At 40.7% G+C, this 21,433-nt stretch overlaps 1 protein-coding gene across 5 annotated transcripts in view; it reads right to left on the minus strand.

Moving 5' to 3' along the window:
* LOC135201650 (cullin-1-like) overlaps positions 1–21,433 on the minus strand; it is a 238,130-nt gene that overhangs the window by 85,676 nt on the left and 131,021 nt on the right. For all 5 annotated transcript variants that reach the window (XM_064230750.1, XM_064230751.1, XM_064230748.1 and 2 more), the window contains 5 exons: positions 9,689–9,788; positions 9,348–9,502; positions 8,944–9,137; positions 7,360–7,459; positions 6,910–7,170 (listed from right to left, as the gene is read on the minus strand). In XM_064230750.1, the coding sequence (XP_064086820.1) occupies positions 6,910–7,170; positions 7,360–7,459; positions 8,944–9,137; positions 9,348–9,502; positions 9,689–9,788 (810 nt within the window). The remainder of the gene's footprint in view (positions 1–6,909; positions 7,171–7,359; positions 7,460–8,943; positions 9,138–9,347; positions 9,503–9,688; positions 9,789–21,433) is intronic.

Below are 21,433 nucleotides of genomic sequence, written 5' to 3' on the forward strand. Positions count from 1 at the left end.
TGTCATTTGTTTCTACACCGTATACAAATGTTCTGTCCTTTACTTAGGAGACTCATCTAAAGAAGGGATAGAAGTCCTGTCTCGCTGGCTGAGAATGGAACCCGGGATGCCAGGACCCAGGATTATAGCTCGGGGTCGTGGATCCTTCACCCCGCGAGCCATGGTAAATGTCACCTGATATCTGACGGCCTGGGTATCAATGGCGTGAGCGTAGAACTCTCTCTAGCAACCAAAACCAAGCTATATAATTATAATAGGTTTGTTGGGTTGCAGCACACTCCCCTCGGAAAGAAGTGTGGAGACTGACTTCTGTGTGTCTACAGAAAAACCACTAGTCGGACATGGAATGCTTACCAGTATCGAAATCAGTGCCGGAGAACAGGTTTCGATGCTGTGGCCCCAAGTAAGGGGAAAAGGTGAAAAGAAAATAGGCCAGTCATACTCTCACATTCACCCCCAGCCTGATACGGAACCTTGATCCTCGATTTGATACTTCCGACCTCTGAGGGCACGGAGGCAGATAAGCCACTTGCTGAGTGGCTACTGAAGGAGCAAGGTCAGTTGTGTCGAGGTAGCTGTGGGTACAGTCTCTAAGGTAGAACCTGGTGAAGGTAGAAGGGCAAGACCATGCGCCGGCTTCCACCACCTGGGTAACAGAGAGGTTCTTCTTGAAGGCAAGAAATGTGCTCATTCCACTCACATCATGAGCCTTCACTCGACTGGTACCAGCAATTGGAGAAGAGGAAAGGGAGAGGGTACGGCAAATCACCTCTCAAATTCAATGTGAAATGGTATTCCTTGTAACCCTCTTCTTTGACGGGCCCGTACTTACAAAGAGATGTTGTAAGGTGGGTCGAGTAGAGCTGGTCCAGTGGAGATAGTGCCTCAGCGTTCTCAGAGGACAGAGAAGTAGCTCATCTGGGTCTTCGGTTACTGTGCTCAGGCTCATAACCTGGAATGAAGAAAACTGAGAATCAACCTCGGCCAGATTCTGGGTTTTCGCAACAAACTCAGGGACAAAGCTGAAGCAGGCATTGGTCCAGCGCTCAGTATGAGCAACAGTATAAGCTAGGCCATGAAGCTTGCTGACTCGCTTGGAGGAAGCAAGGGCAAGAAGAAAAACTGTTTTCAGGGTGAGATCCCTATCAGATGCCAGGGATAACGGTTCATACAGAGCTCTCTTCAAAGACCTGAGGACAGCAACGATGTCCCAGGGAGGAGGCTTTGCCAATACTGGAGTGCAACCCTGTTCAAAGCTTCTAAGGAAGAGAGATTGATTCCCTTCAGTCTGAGGACTTGGCTCAAGGCCGAGTGATAGCCTTTTACCACCGAGACCGAAAGGAGCTTCTCTCTCCAGAGGTAGAGTAAGAAGTCGGCAATGAAGGGGATAGAGGCTCAAAGAGAACAGCCCCTCTGATGACACCAACCACAGAAGATGGCTCACGTGGTCTGATAGACAGACGTTGACAACTTCCTGAGGTATCCTGACTGCTGTCGCAGCCTCTCACAAAAAGCCTTTTGCTGTGAAGAGATGCTGGATAACCTCCACGTGTGAGGATGTAAAAAGCTCACAGCGTTGTGGAAGATCTTCAATGTGGTTGGCATAGGAGGTCGTGGAGTGGCGGAAGCACTCTCAGAATCTCTACCAACAGAAGTAGAAGGTCCAGGTACCATTCTATGCGAGGCCATTTCGGCACTACTAGCGTCATGGACAGGGAAGGTATGGATTGCACTAGATTCAACATCTGCCCGATCAGGCAAAATGGCGGAAAAGCATAGACATCTATGGCCTCCCAGGGGTGCTGGAACGCGTCCTCGAGCGCCGCCGCCAGATCTGGAACTGGAGAGCAGTAAATCGGTAACTTTGATTTAGAGCGGTAGCGAATAGGTCTATCGTTGGGGAAACCTGCAAAGTCAAGACTTAAACTTTGTTCGCTATATGAGGAGCCAAAGACCATTCGGAGCCAACGATCTGTCCCCTCCTGCTCAGATTGTCCACCACGATATTCTGTTTGCCTGGAATGAACCAAGCTGTCAACCCTACTGAGTTGAGAGCTGCCCATTTGTGAATCTGCACTGCTAGTTGGCATAGCTGCAGAGACACGGTACCACCTTGACGGTTCACTTATGCCACTACGGTGGTGTTGTCACTTATCAGCGCCACCGAGTGACCTGTCAGAAGAGAGCTGAAGTGCTGGAGTGCCAGGAAGGCAGCTCGAAGTTCCAGCACATTGATATGATCTCAACGCTCCTGGTCGGACCATAGGCCCGAATCCACGTGTTGCAGTAAGTGCGCGCCCCATCCTTCCTTGGATGCGTCCGTAAACAGGAGCAGATCAGGTGGACTAAACTGGAGAGGGGAGCCCCTCAATAGGTTTGCATCGTCCAGCCATCACTCGAGATCGGAGCGCATGTTCTCCTCCACTGGGACTAGTTTGTGAGGAGAATCGTGACTTTGCAACCAACGATTCTTCAGACCCCACTTAAAGGATCGAAGGTGCATCCGACTGTTTGAAACAAGGCGTTCCAGCGAGGCCAGATGTGCTGGCAGCTAGAACTGTTGAAGGAAGGGCAGAGCGACACTTCGGAAGCATTCCAGTCTTTCCGATGTCGGAAAGGCTTTCCCTGCAACGGTGTCGAGGATCATACTGAAACACACCAGTTGTTGAGAGGGCGCTAGAGAGGATTTCTTGTGGTTCACAATGATCCCCAGAACATGACAAAATGCCAGAACCCTGTCTCGGTGGAGACAAAACAGTTCCATCGAGGGGACCAGTATCAGCCAATTGTTTAGGTAACGCAATAGACGAATGTCCTGGCAATGAGCCCATGTCAACACTGTGGTTTGAACACCCAAGTGAAGACTTGCGGAGCTGTGGAGAGACCAAAACATAGGACCTTGAATTGGAACACACTGTCTGAACAAGACGAAGATACTTCCTGGACAACGGATGGATTGGGATCTGAAGTATGAGTCTTTTAGGTCGATCGTCACCATGTACTCCAGAGGACAAATGGCCTGTCTGACCCAGCTGGGGGTCTCCATCCTGAACGGGGTTTGCTGAACGAACTGGTTCAGGACTGAAAGGTCGATGACCGGTCTCCAGCCTCCAGATGCCTTCTTTACAAGAAAGAGTCGACTGAAGAAGTCTAGAGACTCGTCGAGGACCTCCTCGAGAGCATCCTTCCCCAGCATGTCCTGGACTTCCGCCTGAAGGGCGAGATCCTTCGTCGATCCCTGATGATAAGATGACGACGTCTTCGGGGGTCGAATCAGAAGAGGGGAGAGTTGATGAGCGGGATGCGATACCCATGTCGAAGGACGGTCAGCATCCAATCCTCCACCTCATGGTACTGCCACCTTGTCCATCTGGCTTGCAGGCATCCCCCCCACAGGTGGCAGAGGTGGTCGAAAAGGACTGCTGACCTCTCAGCTGCTGAGTGGTGGAGGCAGTGGGAAAGGGATCAGCCATGGCAGGAGGATGAGAAACCCTCCTAGATGGAGAGCCAGGGCGACGTCGAGCAGAAACAGGAGGAGGTTGGAGCTGACGGAAGGATGTTGCGTGGTGCAGCAAAGAATCCTGGCTCACTCTCCTGAAGTTTTCTATCACCTCGTTTACATCCTCAGGTCAGTCACATCCTGAGGGTCCATAGCTCGATCAAGCCTTGATGAGACGGCGTCCCTGTGCTTCAGCACCAAGTTGACCCAGAGGTTGGCAAGCTGGTGGACTAAGAACTCCATAGCCTTACCTCCTGACAAAACAAGGTCATGGAGCTGATGGGCCATGTCTGCTTGCTTGTCAGGCTGCTGTGGAGTTTCAGAGGTGGCAAGAACCCACCGTGCCGCCCCAAAAGTCCAACCATGAAGCTGCTTGCAACGCTGCCATCGTGGTTTGTTCGAGCTGCGACATCTCCTGGGAAGAGATGTCGCAGGTTCTATGTTGCAGTGTCTGGAGTGAAACTCCAGGTGCCAATGATGTTATTGTCAGGTTTAAGGGCAAAGGTGAAGGCTCAGCCTCTTGGGCCACATAGTACTTCCTCTGCTTCTGGAAAGCTTCTGGAAAGCAGAGGGGAGTAGCTTAGAGGACCGAGATGCCCACAGCGAGTCCTTCCTCACTGAAACTTGTTTATTGACCTTGGTCAGAGCCTCCCTTGTCAGGGATGACAAGGGCAGCTCAAACCGGGACCGAGCACCACGAGGGGCGCGACAAAGGTCGACTGCCGACGTACGGCCTTTCGGAGAAGTAGTTGAAGCTTCTCCTAGGCCGTTTACCTTCCGGATGAGACCGATGATCTCACAGAAGGTGGTTTCAGCTGCCGCATCTTCTGAGCCAGCTGAATCATCAGTTGCCTAGTAAAAATCATCCTCCCTCTGCATTGATGCATCTGGGCATGAATGAGAGGGGTCCCATCTTGAAGAAGAAGGCCGAGTCTTTAGTTGTACATGAAGAGCAGCAGAAGGTCCGGGAGCCGAGGCCCTCAAGAGCCACAGGAGCCCTTGGAGTCTCGAAGGTGGAGTTGAAGGACGCCTATCTGCTTCTGTTGGAGCCCTGTCAGGAGGATCTCGGCTGGGTTTGAACTCAATGGGCAAGATGTGATATTTCTCTACAAGGGAATGAGCCCTTGGAGATCAAAAACCTCGAGAGGTTGGAGGTCTGGAATCGTAAGGAGTCACGGTATGCCTTTGCTTCCAGAGCGCCTCTTGCCTGACGTTAAGCACTCGTGGCAGCTTAGGGATAGTAAAACCCCTTAACTGCTCTCCCAACTTCCAAAGAGGAATCAGAAGGGTGGATGGAAGGTCATATGAAGGAGAAGGAACCCGCTTGCAACCTTGTTCTCGCGGGAGAGTTGGGGAACGATGACCTCTGATCAAAGGTGAAAGACTATAAGGCTGCCTTTTGGAAGGCTGGGTTGCAGCTTTATGAGGATTCCGAGATGGAGATGGGACCTCCGGAGGAGGAACAAATAAAGGAGGTTCCGAGGACATGTACTCCGACTTTAGACGTCTCTGTTTTCCGTCTTGAAATCTTGCAAAAAACAGAGGAAAAAGGTTTTACAGGTGCATGTGTATCTGCAGGAGCAAGAGCACGTGTCAGCGTGGGCGCGCATACAGGTTCTCAACGCACATAAGCGCGTGCAGGCGAATGGCACAGAAATTTGCACGCGGGAGAACGCCTAAAGCCGCTCTACAGGTGAAATTGCGTAACTTGTTGCATGTGTAGATGAAGAAGAGAATTCTGAAAGAGCGTGTCTGTGGCAAGATACTGGAGACAAAGGGCGCCTGCTGGAGTGTTTAGAAAAAATGTTCTGGTGACATGCGTTGGAGTGCACTAGCAGTAGCGAGTTTCAGTGAGCACTTACTCTTTTGCTGAGGCAGCGGTGAAGCAGCATGTTGGGTAACGTGCATTACAAGTGAGTGCTGTCTAAAGGACACATGCACAATCACACGTGCTGTCGGAGCGCGCTGTCCAAGAGTAACACAGTTCGCAAATGAATGGGGAGCGTCAGGAAGTAGTTCTCGCTGAGGCGTAGAAGGTGGGGGTGTGTTGCCGTGTTGTCCCTGAGAGGGGGAGAGTGTTTCTCTGCAACCTCTCTCTAATGAAGGCCCCTGTGCACATGCCTAAGCATCACGCATTGCAGGGGAGCGTTCAATTAGTGAGGCCTCCTGTGCGCGTACCGTAGCATCGAGCATTGCGGAAGAGAGTAAATACAACGAATGCTCCTTTGTGTGCCGTAGCACCGCGCATTGTGGAGATGAGTAAATCCAACGAATGCTCCTTTGTGCGTGCTGTGGCATCGCACAAAGCCGAGGAGCTTACACGTGAAGGCCTGGTAGTTCTTGAAGGAGAGCGCGTGTCAGCACACCTCTGAGAAGAGTCTTTACTACTTCTCTGAGAATCACTGCTGGCTCTCGGAGAAGGCGTGTCAGGAGGAGTCCGAGGACCTTGTCCAAGGACAAGGCGAAGCTGCAAGGCCTGCATCCCCGAGGGCGGGCAGACAGGAGGCCCCGAGGGCGGGCAGACAGGAGGACAGACCTGGTCAGCGTCGAAAAGAGCCTCCACAGGGGCGGGCTCTGGGGGCTGCGCCACAGAGGGCTGGGAGGATGAGTGCTGACAAAAGTCTCTCCTTCGATGGCAGGCCAGAAAGTCCCAACAAAGGCCACAATACACGTAGGGCGTCGTCAACATGTACTGAAAAACAAGGCTCATCATTAGAAGGGCCAGGCCTTGCCGTTTCACCATGGGGAAACAAACAGGTCTCACTCTTTCAAAGGCTGGCCAGGAGTTAAATTGTCGCTCTTATGCGCTTCACTCCCTTGTCGTCTTCTTACTTCGTCGCCAGCGATGCTCAACCCCCGGGGCAGGTGACCAGGTACGACACTTCTCACAGGGGGATTCCGACGTACAGGAATGCCCCCTGCAAGAAGAACAAAGGGAGTGAGGGTCTCTTATCAATCCTGCTCATGAAAATCCCTCACCTACGGCCCGGGACACCAGGGCAGGAATGTATAACCATACTGTCAGACATACTCGCATTCAACTAGTAAGAGAAAAAGAATGTTATGAAAAATTTTAGCAAGCCAGCGAGACCAAAAGAGAGAGGTCTTTCCTCGCTGCCAGCTGTAATCAAAGTGACGACTCGGTGAGCTGGTGGGGAGGTGGTGCTTCCCCACCGCCAGACAGGTAACTACCGGCAAGGTAGTTAATACCTCGGTATATAAAAGAATGTATTAGCCGGTAGTTTCAGCTGAGCTGCAATCTATCCAAAGTAAAGGACAGAAGGTTTGTATACAGTGTAGGAACAATCTATTTTTTCTTTTACAAATTACATATTTTCATAAACAAATATTTTCATGCACTTTTTCCAATATTCTTCAGAAGCTGCTGAATATACATCAACATGACTCACCTGGTTGAGCGTATCTTCTAACTCTGCCTCTTCAGGGTTCTTGGAGGACTTCTTAAGCAATAAATCACAGTATTTTGCTAAAAGTTCAGGAGATTTTGATGATGAATTAGGAGTCTTTGTTACGCTGTTGATATTTATAAACCTACCGCAAGCCTTATCTAAAGCAGCTACAAAACCAGTGTCATTATTGAAAGCAGTAAGCACCAAGGAATTGTATTTTCTATGGACTTCTAATATTGTCTGCACGTATACTTTAGGATCCTGCAAAAAAAAAAAAATTATTTATTTTGGCTGCACAGGTCACAAAAGCAGAAACTGACCAACACAAGGAACATAAGTTAAATTTTGGATACAATACTGTAGTCTAAAAGATGCCACTTTGAACTAATAATAAAAAGGTCAGTCATATTACAAAATTAACAGCAAATATAAATATGAAAATCAACTTACATTAAGAGCAGAGTCCCCGCATCTGTCAATTGCAGCCAAACCTTGCGCAGTTATGTGCTGCTCTAGCAACGTTCTCAATTCCCGCAATCCGTCTGGTATTCTATTTAAATAAAAGGACACTCCTAAATATATAGAAAACTTTGCCTGTGGTGTATTAGTGCAAATCACACTGCCATTCAAGAGTTAAGATGAAAATGTTCAAAATATTACGTTTAAACTGCGTACAATACCTATACTGAAAAATGTCTTTTCTTGAAATTTATCAACACAATTTCCCAAGTCTGTATCATTTTAAGAACATGAAAAATTCATTCATGATACCCAAGGTTCAATCAAACTCTTATTGGGTTCCACTATTTTCATTTTAATGATATAATACCCTATGCAACACCATTCCCATCTCGAAGCTTCAACCCTTTATTCTTTCATTATCAATCAACATCCTCAGTTCAGTTTCACCCAGAGAGAGTTGACTCACAATCCATTTACACAATCACAACACAGCTTCCATAAACAATACAGTAAGTATACCTAGTATATATAGTAAAATCCCTTATTTACGAGATGCATTCCAGACCCCTTGCAAATAGCTAAAATCTGCAAATACTTAAAACCCTCTAAAAACACTTAGAACTGCCTATTTTGACAGTTCAAACACAAAAGAATCCCTCTAAAAATGCTAATTTTTAATAGTTTTATCACAAAAAGTGCATTTAGTCATGAAATTGATATGAAAATACATTATTTCTTGAATATTTCTCAGTGAAAAATATTGCAAATAGGTGAATTACCCGCGAATAATGGCTAGATATGTTCCATAGAGAAATCCGTAAATAGCAGAGTCCGCGAATCTTGAGATCGCAAATACAGGGGTTCACTGTATCATATGAATATTCTAGTACTTTTCTCTTTCTTTTCAAATTGATGGCTTTACTCTTGTGCAACAAGAATTACTCTACATCTTGAAACAAAAAATATTTCTATGGTTATTTATCCATCCTAAACTTCCTCATACAATTTTCCTTCACACCACAAAAAATTAAGTTAAATTTTCTTAAGCACAAATGGAACAAATTAGTTTCACATGTGCATTTTCATCCACAACCAAAGATACTATCCATTACTATTCAAATGGTTGTGAACCACCCAAATATGTTATTACTTTCTAAGTAAGGCTTGTTTCCAAGGTATAATATGCCCATATATATGAAAAATAGGCAACAGAAATAGTAATAAGCACACTGACCCGTTATACATACAATGAGATGTAGAAACAAACAAAGATAATTAAATACATAAGCCAAGCAATTTTAACAGTGGTATTACAGGCTCGAGTATCTATGACTAAACCACAATGGACAAGGCTCCAAAAATTTTTCAGAAGTTTTTAATAAAAAATACAAGTTTTTGGTGCTGAACAGCATTTAAAAATTCATCTTCAATAGACTTAGTTTTTCAACGCTAAAAATACTTTTAGAAAATATGTTGGTAAGTATTTAATTTGCAATGAAAAATTTATAGTAAAACTTAACATAAGACCTAAAATGTGTGAATTCAAGGTCATACTGACATTCTGTGCCTTACCTTGAAACTAGCTGATACATTCTTGCAAGATCTTCGTTCTTATCATCATTAAGAAGATGTTGGAATTCATTATGGAATATTTCTAAATGTTTTTCAATGAGAACTTTCTCACATGTTTTTCCTAGTTTTTCTAAAGTAGTTTCATGAAGGTACACTTGCACTCGACGCTGTTCTTCTAATAATCTAGTTTCTGCCTACAAGAAAAATTGAGACATGTTATCATATACATATTAACATTATGTAATATCAATCTACTGACAACCTGGGCAAAAGGCTTTATAAACTGAAAATAGGGACAGTTGTAATGAACACTAAGTACTTTGCTAAGCAAAATAACTGTATATAAAACTCAGTTAAACCATACAAACAAATCCACCAATAAAATCAGCATCATATATCTTTACCTTTTTCATATATTCAGTAACAGGATTATTTCGAAGGAATTCAGTCGATTCCCTTGTATAAAACCTTTCAGTGTCTTCAAGGAAAGTATTTTCAAAGGAATCACGATAGACAGACAGGTTCTGCCCTCTTGCACTAGGTTCATCTTCATTCAAACCTATAAGAGAAGAATATGTATATTCTTGGTATAAAGCCTGAAGAAAATATAATTCATTTGTCCTCGGTAGTTACTAAAGTAAAAATTAATAAATAACTTGAAGAAATGTGTCCTTATCTGCCAAAAAAAGGAATTCATGCACTATGGTCTTTCTAAAAAATATATATACAATGCATAGCGTCTTACCTAATTCAACGTAGCAATTCATGACACCTGAGACTAATCTAGTATTGATTGTCTCACCATTTCTTTCTCTCTCTATTAATTTCAAAACTGCATTTGTTACCTGAAAGATGAAAAACACACACGTCTTATTCTTAAACAAGATAGGATATCATTTCATCTATAATAACACAGTAGGCCCAGTTTACACTTAGAATGCAACCACTAGTTGTGATAAGAAAATACATGATCAACAACTCCATTACTAAAATCAGACAACCACGTCAATTTTTCGTACTTACCTACATGTTTATATCTGGTATGATAAAGGCTAACAAATTTTATCGTACTTAAATTAATTATCTTTAATTTAGGCTCAGAAATACAATTGAATGCGCTAAGTCAATCTTTAAGGCCAAATAACAATGTAATGTTTTCATGATACAAAAGGCACATTTTCCATACAAACACACAAAATGCCTCATTGTGCACATAAAACTATCCCAGCTGGGGAAAAAAAATCGGCTCCCAATATTGGTGGCTGTCCCTTCCCACAATGTGCTGCATTACCCTTATTGTGAGCTGATGTGAACATAACAGAATAATCTTTTTCCATTAATCGAACACAAGCTCTTCCTTCATACCAACTACATAGTTTGATCCTGTAATGACAATGAATCTATTGTGAATACCCAGACCACCTGCAAGATGTCTAATCATTAATCATTCTTTCGTATGACTGTGCTCCTTTCACATGTTTTCTGTGCTGCTCGAACAAAACATTATTTGTTCATGACAATAAAAAAAAAAATCAAAGCAAACGAAAAGCAACTTATAAGGGAGAACAAAGAGCTCCATCTCACACAAAAAGGTCATATACTGCCCCAAAAACAGACAAATTAACTGTAGTCCTCCATTTGATCCAGGCAGCCAGTACCAGAGTTTCACTTGAGTCAGATACAGATTTTGTGAAGCCAATAGTCTGAGGAAGTTTCCTTGTGTACACCTAGAAGAGGAGAAAGTGCCTGTAAGTGCAAGTACTCACTCAAAAGTCACACTGTGTCCATGGTGCCACTCTTGATGGTGGCAGAAAGATGAAATACAAGTGAAGTAACCTCAATCCTCAACTAAGTAATACTAGTTCCACAGCGACTGTAGGCTCCAACAAAAATCCTCCACAATCAAAATCAATTATGACTGCCTTCTTGGTGGCCTCTGACATCTTTGGAAAGAGGTGGCGAGTTGCATTTCAAATGCTTAGACTGTCCTTAGACTGTCCAAAGACTTTTGTGGCTAAGGCACAACCACCTTTGGTTCGAATGAGAAAACCTTAAAAAAAATAAAAGGGGTTACATCCCTGAATTAACCCACACAGAAGTGGGAATGCACCTTTATATTCTTGCTCTTAAGATAAATTCAATTCCATGATATGTTTAAAAAACTGCTGAGGTGGAGAGTACTTAGGGTTGTAGGGTTTTATCTTTAACTATAATAAGTTCACTCCTGGTAACATCACATTTGTCCTCAAAATAACAAGTCTGACATGACAGGCTACCATGTTTTTTAATAAAGGAGACTAATAACAGCAATGCCATTTTGTCCTGTATGGTGCTCCTTAGCTCCAAAAAACCTTTTGACAGCCCAACTGATGACCAACCTTCCGAGTGTTACAGCATGTGCAAAGCATGCAACTTTCCCACTCTTTTGAAGGTGGCAGAAACTAGAGGTAGGTTGCAGTCAGGAGCTTTTAACAATGTCCTAGGGAATGATAAAGTGAATTGCCACATCAGTATACAAATCCATGCATTTGTCTAGTAACAAGAGAGAACTGTATCCCTTAATAGTAAACAGGAACAACTTCTGGACACTATGAAAGATGATAGCAGCCCAGTGGTACTGAACAAAGAAATGTTAGATCACTACAGTAATAGTATTAGGGCTTGTGCCTTGTATGAGGCGCCCTATGAGGTAATGTTAGACTAGCGATAATCTTACGCTAAGTCGGTTGGTATTGCACTTCCATCTTCAATGGAGTGTCTGGGGGTTTGTAGATCACTTACGAAGTCGGTATTATCTTGTTAGTTATTACGACGATGTGTTAAACTCATGGTGGAGGAGGTTCTTGTAGAAAACACGAAATATAAAAATATATGTATTCTTCTGAAGTTTTACATGCTGAAGATCAGATATGATTGTACAAGTCTTCTAATAACGATAGCTTGATCGCTTCTGCCAATGATGATGGCTAATCCTATTCCTCTACATGATAAAGCTTAGGTAAAGAGGTACAGGTCTTCTAATGACAATAGCTAACTCTGTTCTGCCTGTCTACCATCTCTGTTACAAGTTATGAAGGAACAGACAGTAGTTCGAACATATGAACATACATACAAATGACAATAGTTTCATACGAACACAATCAAATGAAGACACGCTACAGATCACGTAGGGCCGTTTGAATTATAGGCCGGGGTAGTTGTCTCAAGCAGGGAGCTTGGACTAATGTTTATAAACAATTGAATGACTACAGGTGACGGCATGTTATCTTAGCCTACATACTTATTGTATACGTCATCTTTAGCGTCTCTAGTCTGATCACATTCCTGCAAGCAATCTTTTATATATATGGACTAACATTCCATATTTTTAATATGTAAACACTGCCACCAATATTAGGGCTTGTGCCTTGTATGATGAGGCGCCCTATGAGGTAATGTTAGACTAGCGATAATCTTACGCTAAGTCGGTTGGTATTGCACTTCCATCTTCAATGGAGTGTCTGGGGGTTTGTAGATCACTTACGAAGTCGGTATTATCTTGTTAGTTATTACGACGATGTGTTAAACTCATGGTGAGGAGGTTCTTGTAGAAAACACGAAATATAAAAATATATGTATTCTTCTGAAGTTTTACATGCTGAAGATCAGATATGATTGTACAAGTCTTCTAATAACGATAGCTTGATCGCTTCTGCCAATGATGATGGCTAATCCTATTCCTCTACATGATAAAGCTTAGGTAAAGAGGTACAGGTCTTCTAATGACGATAGCTAACTCTGTTCTGCCTGTCTACCATCTCTGTTACAAGTTATGAAGGAACAGACAGTAGTTCGAACATATGAACATACATACAAATGACATAGTTTTCATACGACACACAATCAAATGAGACAGCTACAGATCACGTAGGCCGTTTGAATTATAGGCGGGGTAGTTGTCTCAAGCAGGGAGCTTGGACTAATGTTTATAAACAATGAATGACTACAGGTGACGGCATGTTATCTTAGCCTACATACTTATTGTATACGTCATCCTTAGCGTCTCTAGTCTGATCACATTCCTGCAAGCAATCTTTTATATATATGGACTAACATTCCATATTTTTATTATGTAAACACTTACAATAGTACCTCAATCTTACACGATTACAGTTCAGTGAATTCACGCAAACATTTGCGAATCCTTGAGAAAACTGCATAAGTATTTGTTTAGTTTTTTATGTAATTTATAGGTTTTCAAGCTTTTATGTGTAAAATTAATAAAATAAAATAAAATAATTCATTCTCTCATTTCAAAATGACAAATTTTCTAAGACAATTTGTATTTTTCATAGCTACAAATCTGAGTGTCTTAAAAATAGGATAATTTCTAGCGCCTAGCTGGATCCGGTAAAAAAGTAGATGAAAGCAAGGAATCTTGTGGTATCTAGCAACGCATGCGTACATCGGGTGAGTGGTCAAACGCCGAACATCTACGCCAGTCTTTCCCAACTCAGGATGACTTAACAAAAAGAGGGGGGGGCTAGAGGCGGACAGAATAACGTTAAGACCTCAGGTTTGTAGCTATGAAAAATACAAATTGTCTTAGAAAATTTGTCATTTGTTCAAACACGAACAAACCCTCGGTCTTAACAATAGGATAGACTCATGCTTGGTTGGAGGTATAAGACATCTTAGAGAGGGACTGAAGCCCGTTGAGAAGCTAGATACACTAAAATCTAACCACTCAGAACCTGAGAGACATACAATAATATATGGGATAACCATTGTATAGGGAGCCAAAGAAAAACTGTGACTGTCCAAAAAACAAACCAGGGCACTAGGGTTTGTAGTACAGTGGTACCTCGACATACGAAAGGCTCAATTTACGAAAAACTCGAGATACGAAAGCAAATATGAAAAATTTTACGGCTCTACATACAAAAATTGCTCAAGTTACGAAAGGTTGTTGCTGTAAAGTCCCGAGATTCGCCCAGACCACCGAGAACAATTTTAAAACTCCCGCGCCGCCAATTGAGCACACTCGCCACCATTCTCCCGTTCTCCCATTGGTTCCTGATGCTAGTCACCCCATAAGATCCTGCTCTCCTATTGGTCAGCATCTACCCCTTGTGCTTCAAGTATTCTATTGGTAAAAGGATGCTGTAAATTGCAAAACTTATTCAATACATTTAATAAAAAAAAAAAACATTAGGTAAAGATAGAATAAAGAATAGAAATGAATGGTTATTACATACTGTTTGGTAGTTTCAGTACTAGTTGAAGAGAGATAATGAAAATTTATGGCTTACTGTGTACTAGGAAAAGTGATTGCTTGGCGATTGTTCGATACTCGTAAGTGCTGGATGTAAACAGAAATTTTGAATTTTTTTGTTTGTTTGTTTGTTTGGTTACTTAATAATTATTTGATATGAGTACATGCAATATATTTAATAAAAAAAAAATGTGAATTAGATATCATAAAAAATAAAATAAATCAGACTACTATCATCGAAGCCAACAAATACGTATTTTTTAGAATTCCTCTACTGTTTTAATATTACATTACGTATATGTTTCATTAAAGCTGTCAGTAACTCGGTATCTCCATTAGGTAAAGATAGAATAAAGAATAAAAATGAATGGTTATTATACTGTTTGGTGGTTTCATTAGTTGAAGAGAGATACTAATGAAAATTTATGGCCTACTGTATCCTAGGAAAAGGGACTGCTTGGCGTTCGTTCGGTACTCGTAAGAGCTGAATGTAAAATTGTAAACAAACGATTTGAAGGTTTTTTTTTTTTGTTTGTTTGTGTATTATAGTTAATGATTAATTAATAATTATTTGAAATGAGTACATACTGATTATTTATACATTTTATTGGCATATTCTAAGCTTTTAGCTTCTTAGGTTTAGATGTCAGAATCATAGACTAGGCTACAGTAGCAACAGCTAACATAGGCTAGGCTTATTGCTAAGGGACATATGCTATGCAGTTGATTATTACTCAAGTATGTACAGTATTTTGCCTTTTTGGAGTCATATTTCTTCCGTCGGATCGGCGTTGTAACCCTAGAACATGTGTTGTAGGCCTGGAAATATAATTTACTTGGGTATTTTTGTAGGGCTTGGAACGGATTAGGCATTTTACATGTAAAATGCGGTTCCAGATACGAAAAACTCATGATACGAAGGCCGCCTCGAACGGATTAATTTCGTATCTCGAGGTACCACTGTACTCCCAACTCCTCCTTGCCCAGGAGCGGAGCCTATGCTACTAAATAGTGGGTAAGATTTGAATACTGCATGACCACACTACCAGTATGACCTCCTCACTCACCTGTATCAGACCAGTCCAGCAAATGAAGTGTCAATTCCTTAAACCGCCCGAAGGAAGAAGGAAAAGTACAAGAGAAAGAAGGAAGCCAGCCAACTCACTCATTCTCTCATCCACACAATCATCTTAGGTAAGATACAAAGCCGCCCCGTTAAGGGCAACTATGAGTTACACAACCTGTTAGGGCAGCCACCACAGGACCCAGGGAAAATGTGTTCCATACATCTGTGGGCAATATCCTTGAAGGGGGGCGCTTCCCCTTCGATTTTTTAGGAATATCTTTGAAATTTTTAAAATCTGGTTAAATGGCCGTAAGACATGAGCAACACCTCTGTTATTACGTGGCCAAAGCATTTTTTCGAAATATTAAAATTAATGGGGTTTTGGCCCCGCCCCCTTCACACTGTGACGTAGGGCTGGCATTTGGCTCCTAATGACTTGTCATTTTGTCCTTTATCCACCCAGTTTATTAATTATTTTGATTTTTATTTCGCCTATTCTCTTACGTCTGGCACCAACAATGGCTGATTCCTTGGTGAATGCGTGTTCTGAGGGGTAGCATACCCAGCAGAGAGAGCCATGCGAGTCAGTGTCCCAGAGTTGCCAAAGGGGAGGTATGCTGCTCTTTACTCCGAGCACATTTTCGCTATTTGCCTTGTTTTTTTCTTGTTTTCTTTCATCAAGTAACTCTTAATACAATTTATATACGTTTGTGTGTATACTAGAGTGAAAGTGAAACAATATGCCGAAACGGAATTGTGCAACTATGGCCCATTTACCAAATTTTGCTAAAAAGAGACATAGGGTCGAAGGTGGACTTTTTTTTTTTTTTCTTTTTTTTTTTTATGTGGCAGCGCCACTATTGCCACCACCATTGTTGGCTGATGTATCCAGCGCTGTCCACCATCATCACCACCACCAGCAACACCATCACCACCTCCACCAACAACACAAGGCTCTGTTTTGGCTGCTGAGAGCCCCGCCCCCATTGCCTCGACGTTGTCTGCTGCGCAATCATCTGAGGTTTTTTCACCTTCACAGTTACGCTTGCAGTTAATGAAAGTAATAAAAGATGATGAAAAGGGAGTATATGATGACAAATTCTTACTTGCTTGGTTTGAGAAAGAAAGGCATTCTGAACTAAGCACTAGTGAGTATTTAACATTTGTTTGTATCATGGTTTTGCTCAAAGATCAGTTTTCCCACGAGTGCCAAAAAAAAAAAACACTTCTCAGTTTTTGCTTTTTTGCACTTCAAATGCCTTTTTTTTTTTTTGTAGACCAATTTTATAGTTAAATATACCATTGGAAAGAGGAAAGAAAGGCGAATATTTTGTTGGGGCTAGATTTTTTCTTAGGTTGACGAGGAACTCATGATAACCAAATCAACAAAATTTTGGGGGGAAAATTACCCCTTGGCCCCCATCCAAAAAAAAGCAAAAAATGGAAAAGCTGTTCACAACATTGTTTTTCTACTATGATATACTTTCTGTGTATAAAGTCGCATTGTAATAGCTCTAAAAATGAAGGAAGAGTTACATTTTTAATCTTTTTCATTTTTTCTTATTTTTTCAATAAAAACCAAAATAATAATTCGATCACTACGAAATTTTTTTTGGAACATCACCTTATATACGTATATGTATAACACATAATTATTTCATAAAAATCAGAGCATTAATTCTATATAAGCGGACGTCCCCCTTAAGATAAAAAGAGGTGAAACGTGGACTGGCGTAACCAAGTACGTACCAGCGCTCAGCACTCTATGTACAGCCAAGTTCTTTTTGAAAGCCACAGAGGGACTAATACCCCTAACGTCATGTGCTCTAGCCTGCACAGAGGTAGCAATGGAATAATCAAGAGTCAAGTATGCCTGTCTGATGACTTCCCCGTATCCAAAAAGTGATAGTATTCTTAGATACCTCTTTCTTCGTACGGCCTGTACTGACAAAAAGCCTGCGGCAGCCTGGTCTAAGGTGCCTAGTCCTTTTAAGATAGTAACGCAGGGCCCGGACAGGGCACAACAAAAGCTCTTGAGCATCACCACCCACTAAGTCAGTCAGTGAGGAAATGGAGAACGAAGCGAACCTGTCATCATGCACCGAGGGATTTTGAGTCTTGGCCACGAACTCCGGAATAAATTTGAAGGACACTGATGTTCAACGTACAAAAGAGAAGATATTGAGAATAGACCATCGTCGACAAGACCTAAAAAAGCTAAAGGAGTACATTAAAAATCTAGAGTACAACAAGAACACTAGCATAGATAAGCACTGGGAATCCTTTCATGAGGAATACACAGAAAAGCGCGTTAGCGTATATCATTAAATGAAATACTAACAAATGGCAACCCTCCGCCAAAGTGGTTCAACAAAAAAAAAAAAAAAAAAAAAAAAAAAAAAAAAAAAAAAGAAAGACAGATTGCACAAATCAATGAACCTACACCCAACACCAATAGAAGCAAGCAGGCATAAAGAACTCTATACTAGATTGGTGGACAAATTAGTAAGAAATGCAAAGATAAATGAGGATAAGAGAGTTGCATCAGTTTGTTAACCCTTAAACGCCAGACTGGACGTATTTTACGTCGACATTTTTTGTCTCTCGGGTGCCGAATGGACGTATTTTACGTCGACATACGAAAGTTTTTTTAAAATTCGCGGAAAAATACTTTTAGGCCTACCAGCCTAAAACTCTTGAATCACGCGCCTTGGGGGATGCTGGGAGTTCACGGATCAAGGTGTTGTTTTGTTTACAATTGTTACGCAGGCGCGCAAGCGCGAATTTCTTTCTTGCCGCACTAAAAAGTATCTGTGACACATCTCGGAAATTATTTCGTCACTTTGACATAATTTTTTTACCATTTTAAATTAGCCGTTACATGGAGTATTATATATGAAAATGTGTGCATTTTTATGTAGAATACAACAAAAAAATACTCATGATTGTAGCTTTTATCAGTTTTGAGATATTTTCATATAAATAACGATAATAACGATAAGTGCCAAAATTTCAACCTTCGGTCAACTTTGACTCTACCGAAATGGTCAAAAAACGCAATTGTAAGCTAAAACTCTTATATTTTAGTAATATTCAATCATTTACCTTAATTTTGCAACTAATTGGAAGTCTCTAGCACAATATTTCGATTTATGGCGAATTTATGAAAAAACTTTTTTCTTACGTCTGCGCGGTAACTCTTCCGAAAAAAATCATACATGCGATTGTGGTAATGTTTGCACCATTTTAAATTAGCCGTTACATAAAGTTTTATATATGAAAATGTGCGAAATTTCATGCACAATACAACTAAAAACAACCCATGGTTGTAGTTTTTATCAATTTTGAAATATTTTCATATAAAAAATGATGTGACAAATTTTCAACCTTCGGTCAACTTTGATTGTACCGAAATGGTCGAAAAACGCAATTGTAAGCTAAAACGCTTATATTCTAGTAATATTCAAGCATTTCCCTTCATTTCGCAACAAATTGTAAGTCTCTAGCACAATATTTCGATTTTATGGTGATTTTTGAAAAAATAACTTTCTTTACGTCCGCGCGGTAACTCTTCCGAAAAAATCATACGTGCGATTGTGGTAATGTTTGCACCATTTTAAATTAGCCGTTACAAAGTTTTATATATGAAAATGTGCGCAATTTCATGTATAATACAACAAAAATAGTTGAAGGTTGTAGCTTTTCTCATTTTTGAAATATTTGCATATAAATCACGATAAATAGAAAAAAACCCATGTTCGGTCAAATTTGACTCTACCGAAATGGTTGAAAAACGCAATTGTAAGATAAAACTCTTACAGTCTAGTAATATTCAGTCATTTATCTTCATTGTGAAACAAATTCGAAGTCTCTAGCACAATATTTAAATTTATGGTGAATTTTTAAAAAAAACTTTCCTTCCCTCCGCGCGCGGATTCTCCGCCACAAATCTCCGAAATGTGTACATACCATTCTCGGAATATTTGCTCCGTTTCATATTAGGCATTTCATAGAGTTTTATATATGAAAATGTGCGCAATTTCATTTAAAATAAAACGAAAAATATTTGAAAGTTGTAGCTTTTCTTATTTCCGAAATAATTGCATATAAAAAAATATATATAAAAAAAAAAAATTAGACATTCGGTCAACTTAACTCGTCAGATATGGTCAAAACTGCATTTGTAAGCTAATATTCTTACAGTATAGTAATATTCAATCAGTGTCTTCATTTTGAAAGAAATTAATGGAAGTCTCTAGGACAATATGTAGATTTATGGTGAATTTTTGAAAAAAATATTTGTTTATGTCTGCGCGTTACGAATTCATGCATTATTTTGTGATAATATTTTCTCTGTGTTGCTTTTATCGTTTTACAATGTGTTATATACCAAAATGATCGCAATTTAGTGTACATTACAATGAAAATAAATGTAACTTGTTACCTTTAACCGTTTTGCGCACAGGTCGCGATTTGAATACAATTTAATATATGAAATTTTCGTTTTTTGCGCTATCATATATCGCATTATTTATATATGATAATGATAATTTTTTTTATTTCTGATAGTTGCATACTAAACTTCAGGCAATGACAAAAAAAGGAGCCAAAAATGAACTCTTAATCTTGAAAACTAAGCGGGCTGTGATTTTTTGAAAAAAATATTTTTTCCGCTTCCGCGCTCACTCTGAAACGTCTCCGGCACACGGGAGACATTTTTTTTTACCGCTTCGGCGTTTAAGGGTTAAGAAAACCCAAAAGAATTCTTTGGGCATGTTAATAGTAGGAAACCAATAAAAATAGCATAGATCCCCTAAGGTACAATAGAGATAACCTGGAGAACTCAGACTTGGAAAAAGCAGTTATTGAAGAAGTTTTTTACTGGTGTATTCACAATTTAAGACACTACCTCAAAACCAGAACCTGCTATTAAATATGAAGGGGCAGAACCATTGGACAAAACAATATTTACAGAAGAGGAAATTAAAAACAAAATAGACAAACTCAACTAGTTCAAATCTCCTGGCTCAGAAGGGATTCATCAAAGTCATTAAAGAGCTAAAAGAGGAGATAGTTCCTCACCTATACAAACCCTACAGAAAAAAGTGCTGAACAAAGAAAGGCACCAAAAGAATGGAAACTAGGTAATGTGTCCCCAGTTTACAAAAAAAAAAGGTCCAAGAGAAGAGCCAGGAAATTATTGACCAATCTGCCTAATGTCGGTCGTTTGCAAGATTTTTGAGTCCATAATTGCACATCAAATTGTGGATCACATAGATAGAAACAACTTGTTGTTAAACAGCCAACATGGTTTCAGACAAAGAAACTAATGACAAAAGTTAATGCTTTAGGAATTGTAGGAGAAATAGCAGACTGGATCGAAGACTGGCTAACTTATAAAAAACAGAGTCGTAATAAATAGTGAAGATAACAAAAATGGTAATTGCCTTTTAACGTGGTTAAGTGTAAAGTGTTACAAATAGGAACAAACAACCCTCATGCCAGCTACATGCTGCTTGGGAATGACATAAAAAGTGTAAAACAAGCGGAGGACCTTGGATTCATTATTACCAAGGACTTAAAATCCACAAAACAGTGCATAAAAGCTGAAAAGAAGGCACAGAAACTAGTGGGATACATAAAGAGGCCTTTTAAATACAGAAACAATTAAACGGGGCTGCAGCTCTACACATCAATAGTTAGACCTCATCTTGATTATGCAGTACAGTTTTTGTCACCAACACTAAGAAAAGACATAAATAGATTTGAAGGGGTACAAGCAAGAGCCAAAAAGTTAATTCCACCCATCAGGCAAATAGGTTACCGAATATGACTAGAGAGCCTGAGCATGTATGGCTTAGAAACATGACGATTGCGAAGCCAACTAATAGAAACATTTAAAATACTGAAACTCATAACAAAAGTAGACATTAAACGATAACCAGACAAGAAATAATGGATGGAAACTAGAACTGAAGAGATACAACACATCCCACTGTGGGATCTTCTTTACATAAAGATGTGTTACACATGGAATAAACTGCCACAAGAAGTTTTAAACAGCAACAGTGTGGAAGAGTTTAAAAGAAAGCAAGACAAAATCATTAGGACAATGTGAATGAACAGTAAAACCTACTCCTACAGATAAGTGGCACACGATGTCTCCTCGG

This window comes from Macrobrachium nipponense, chromosome 28, assembly GCF_015104395.2.
Source record: "Macrobrachium nipponense isolate FS-2020 chromosome 28, ASM1510439v2, whole genome shotgun sequence".
Lineage (NCBI taxonomy): Eukaryota > Metazoa > Arthropoda > Malacostraca > Decapoda > Palaemonidae > Macrobrachium > Macrobrachium nipponense.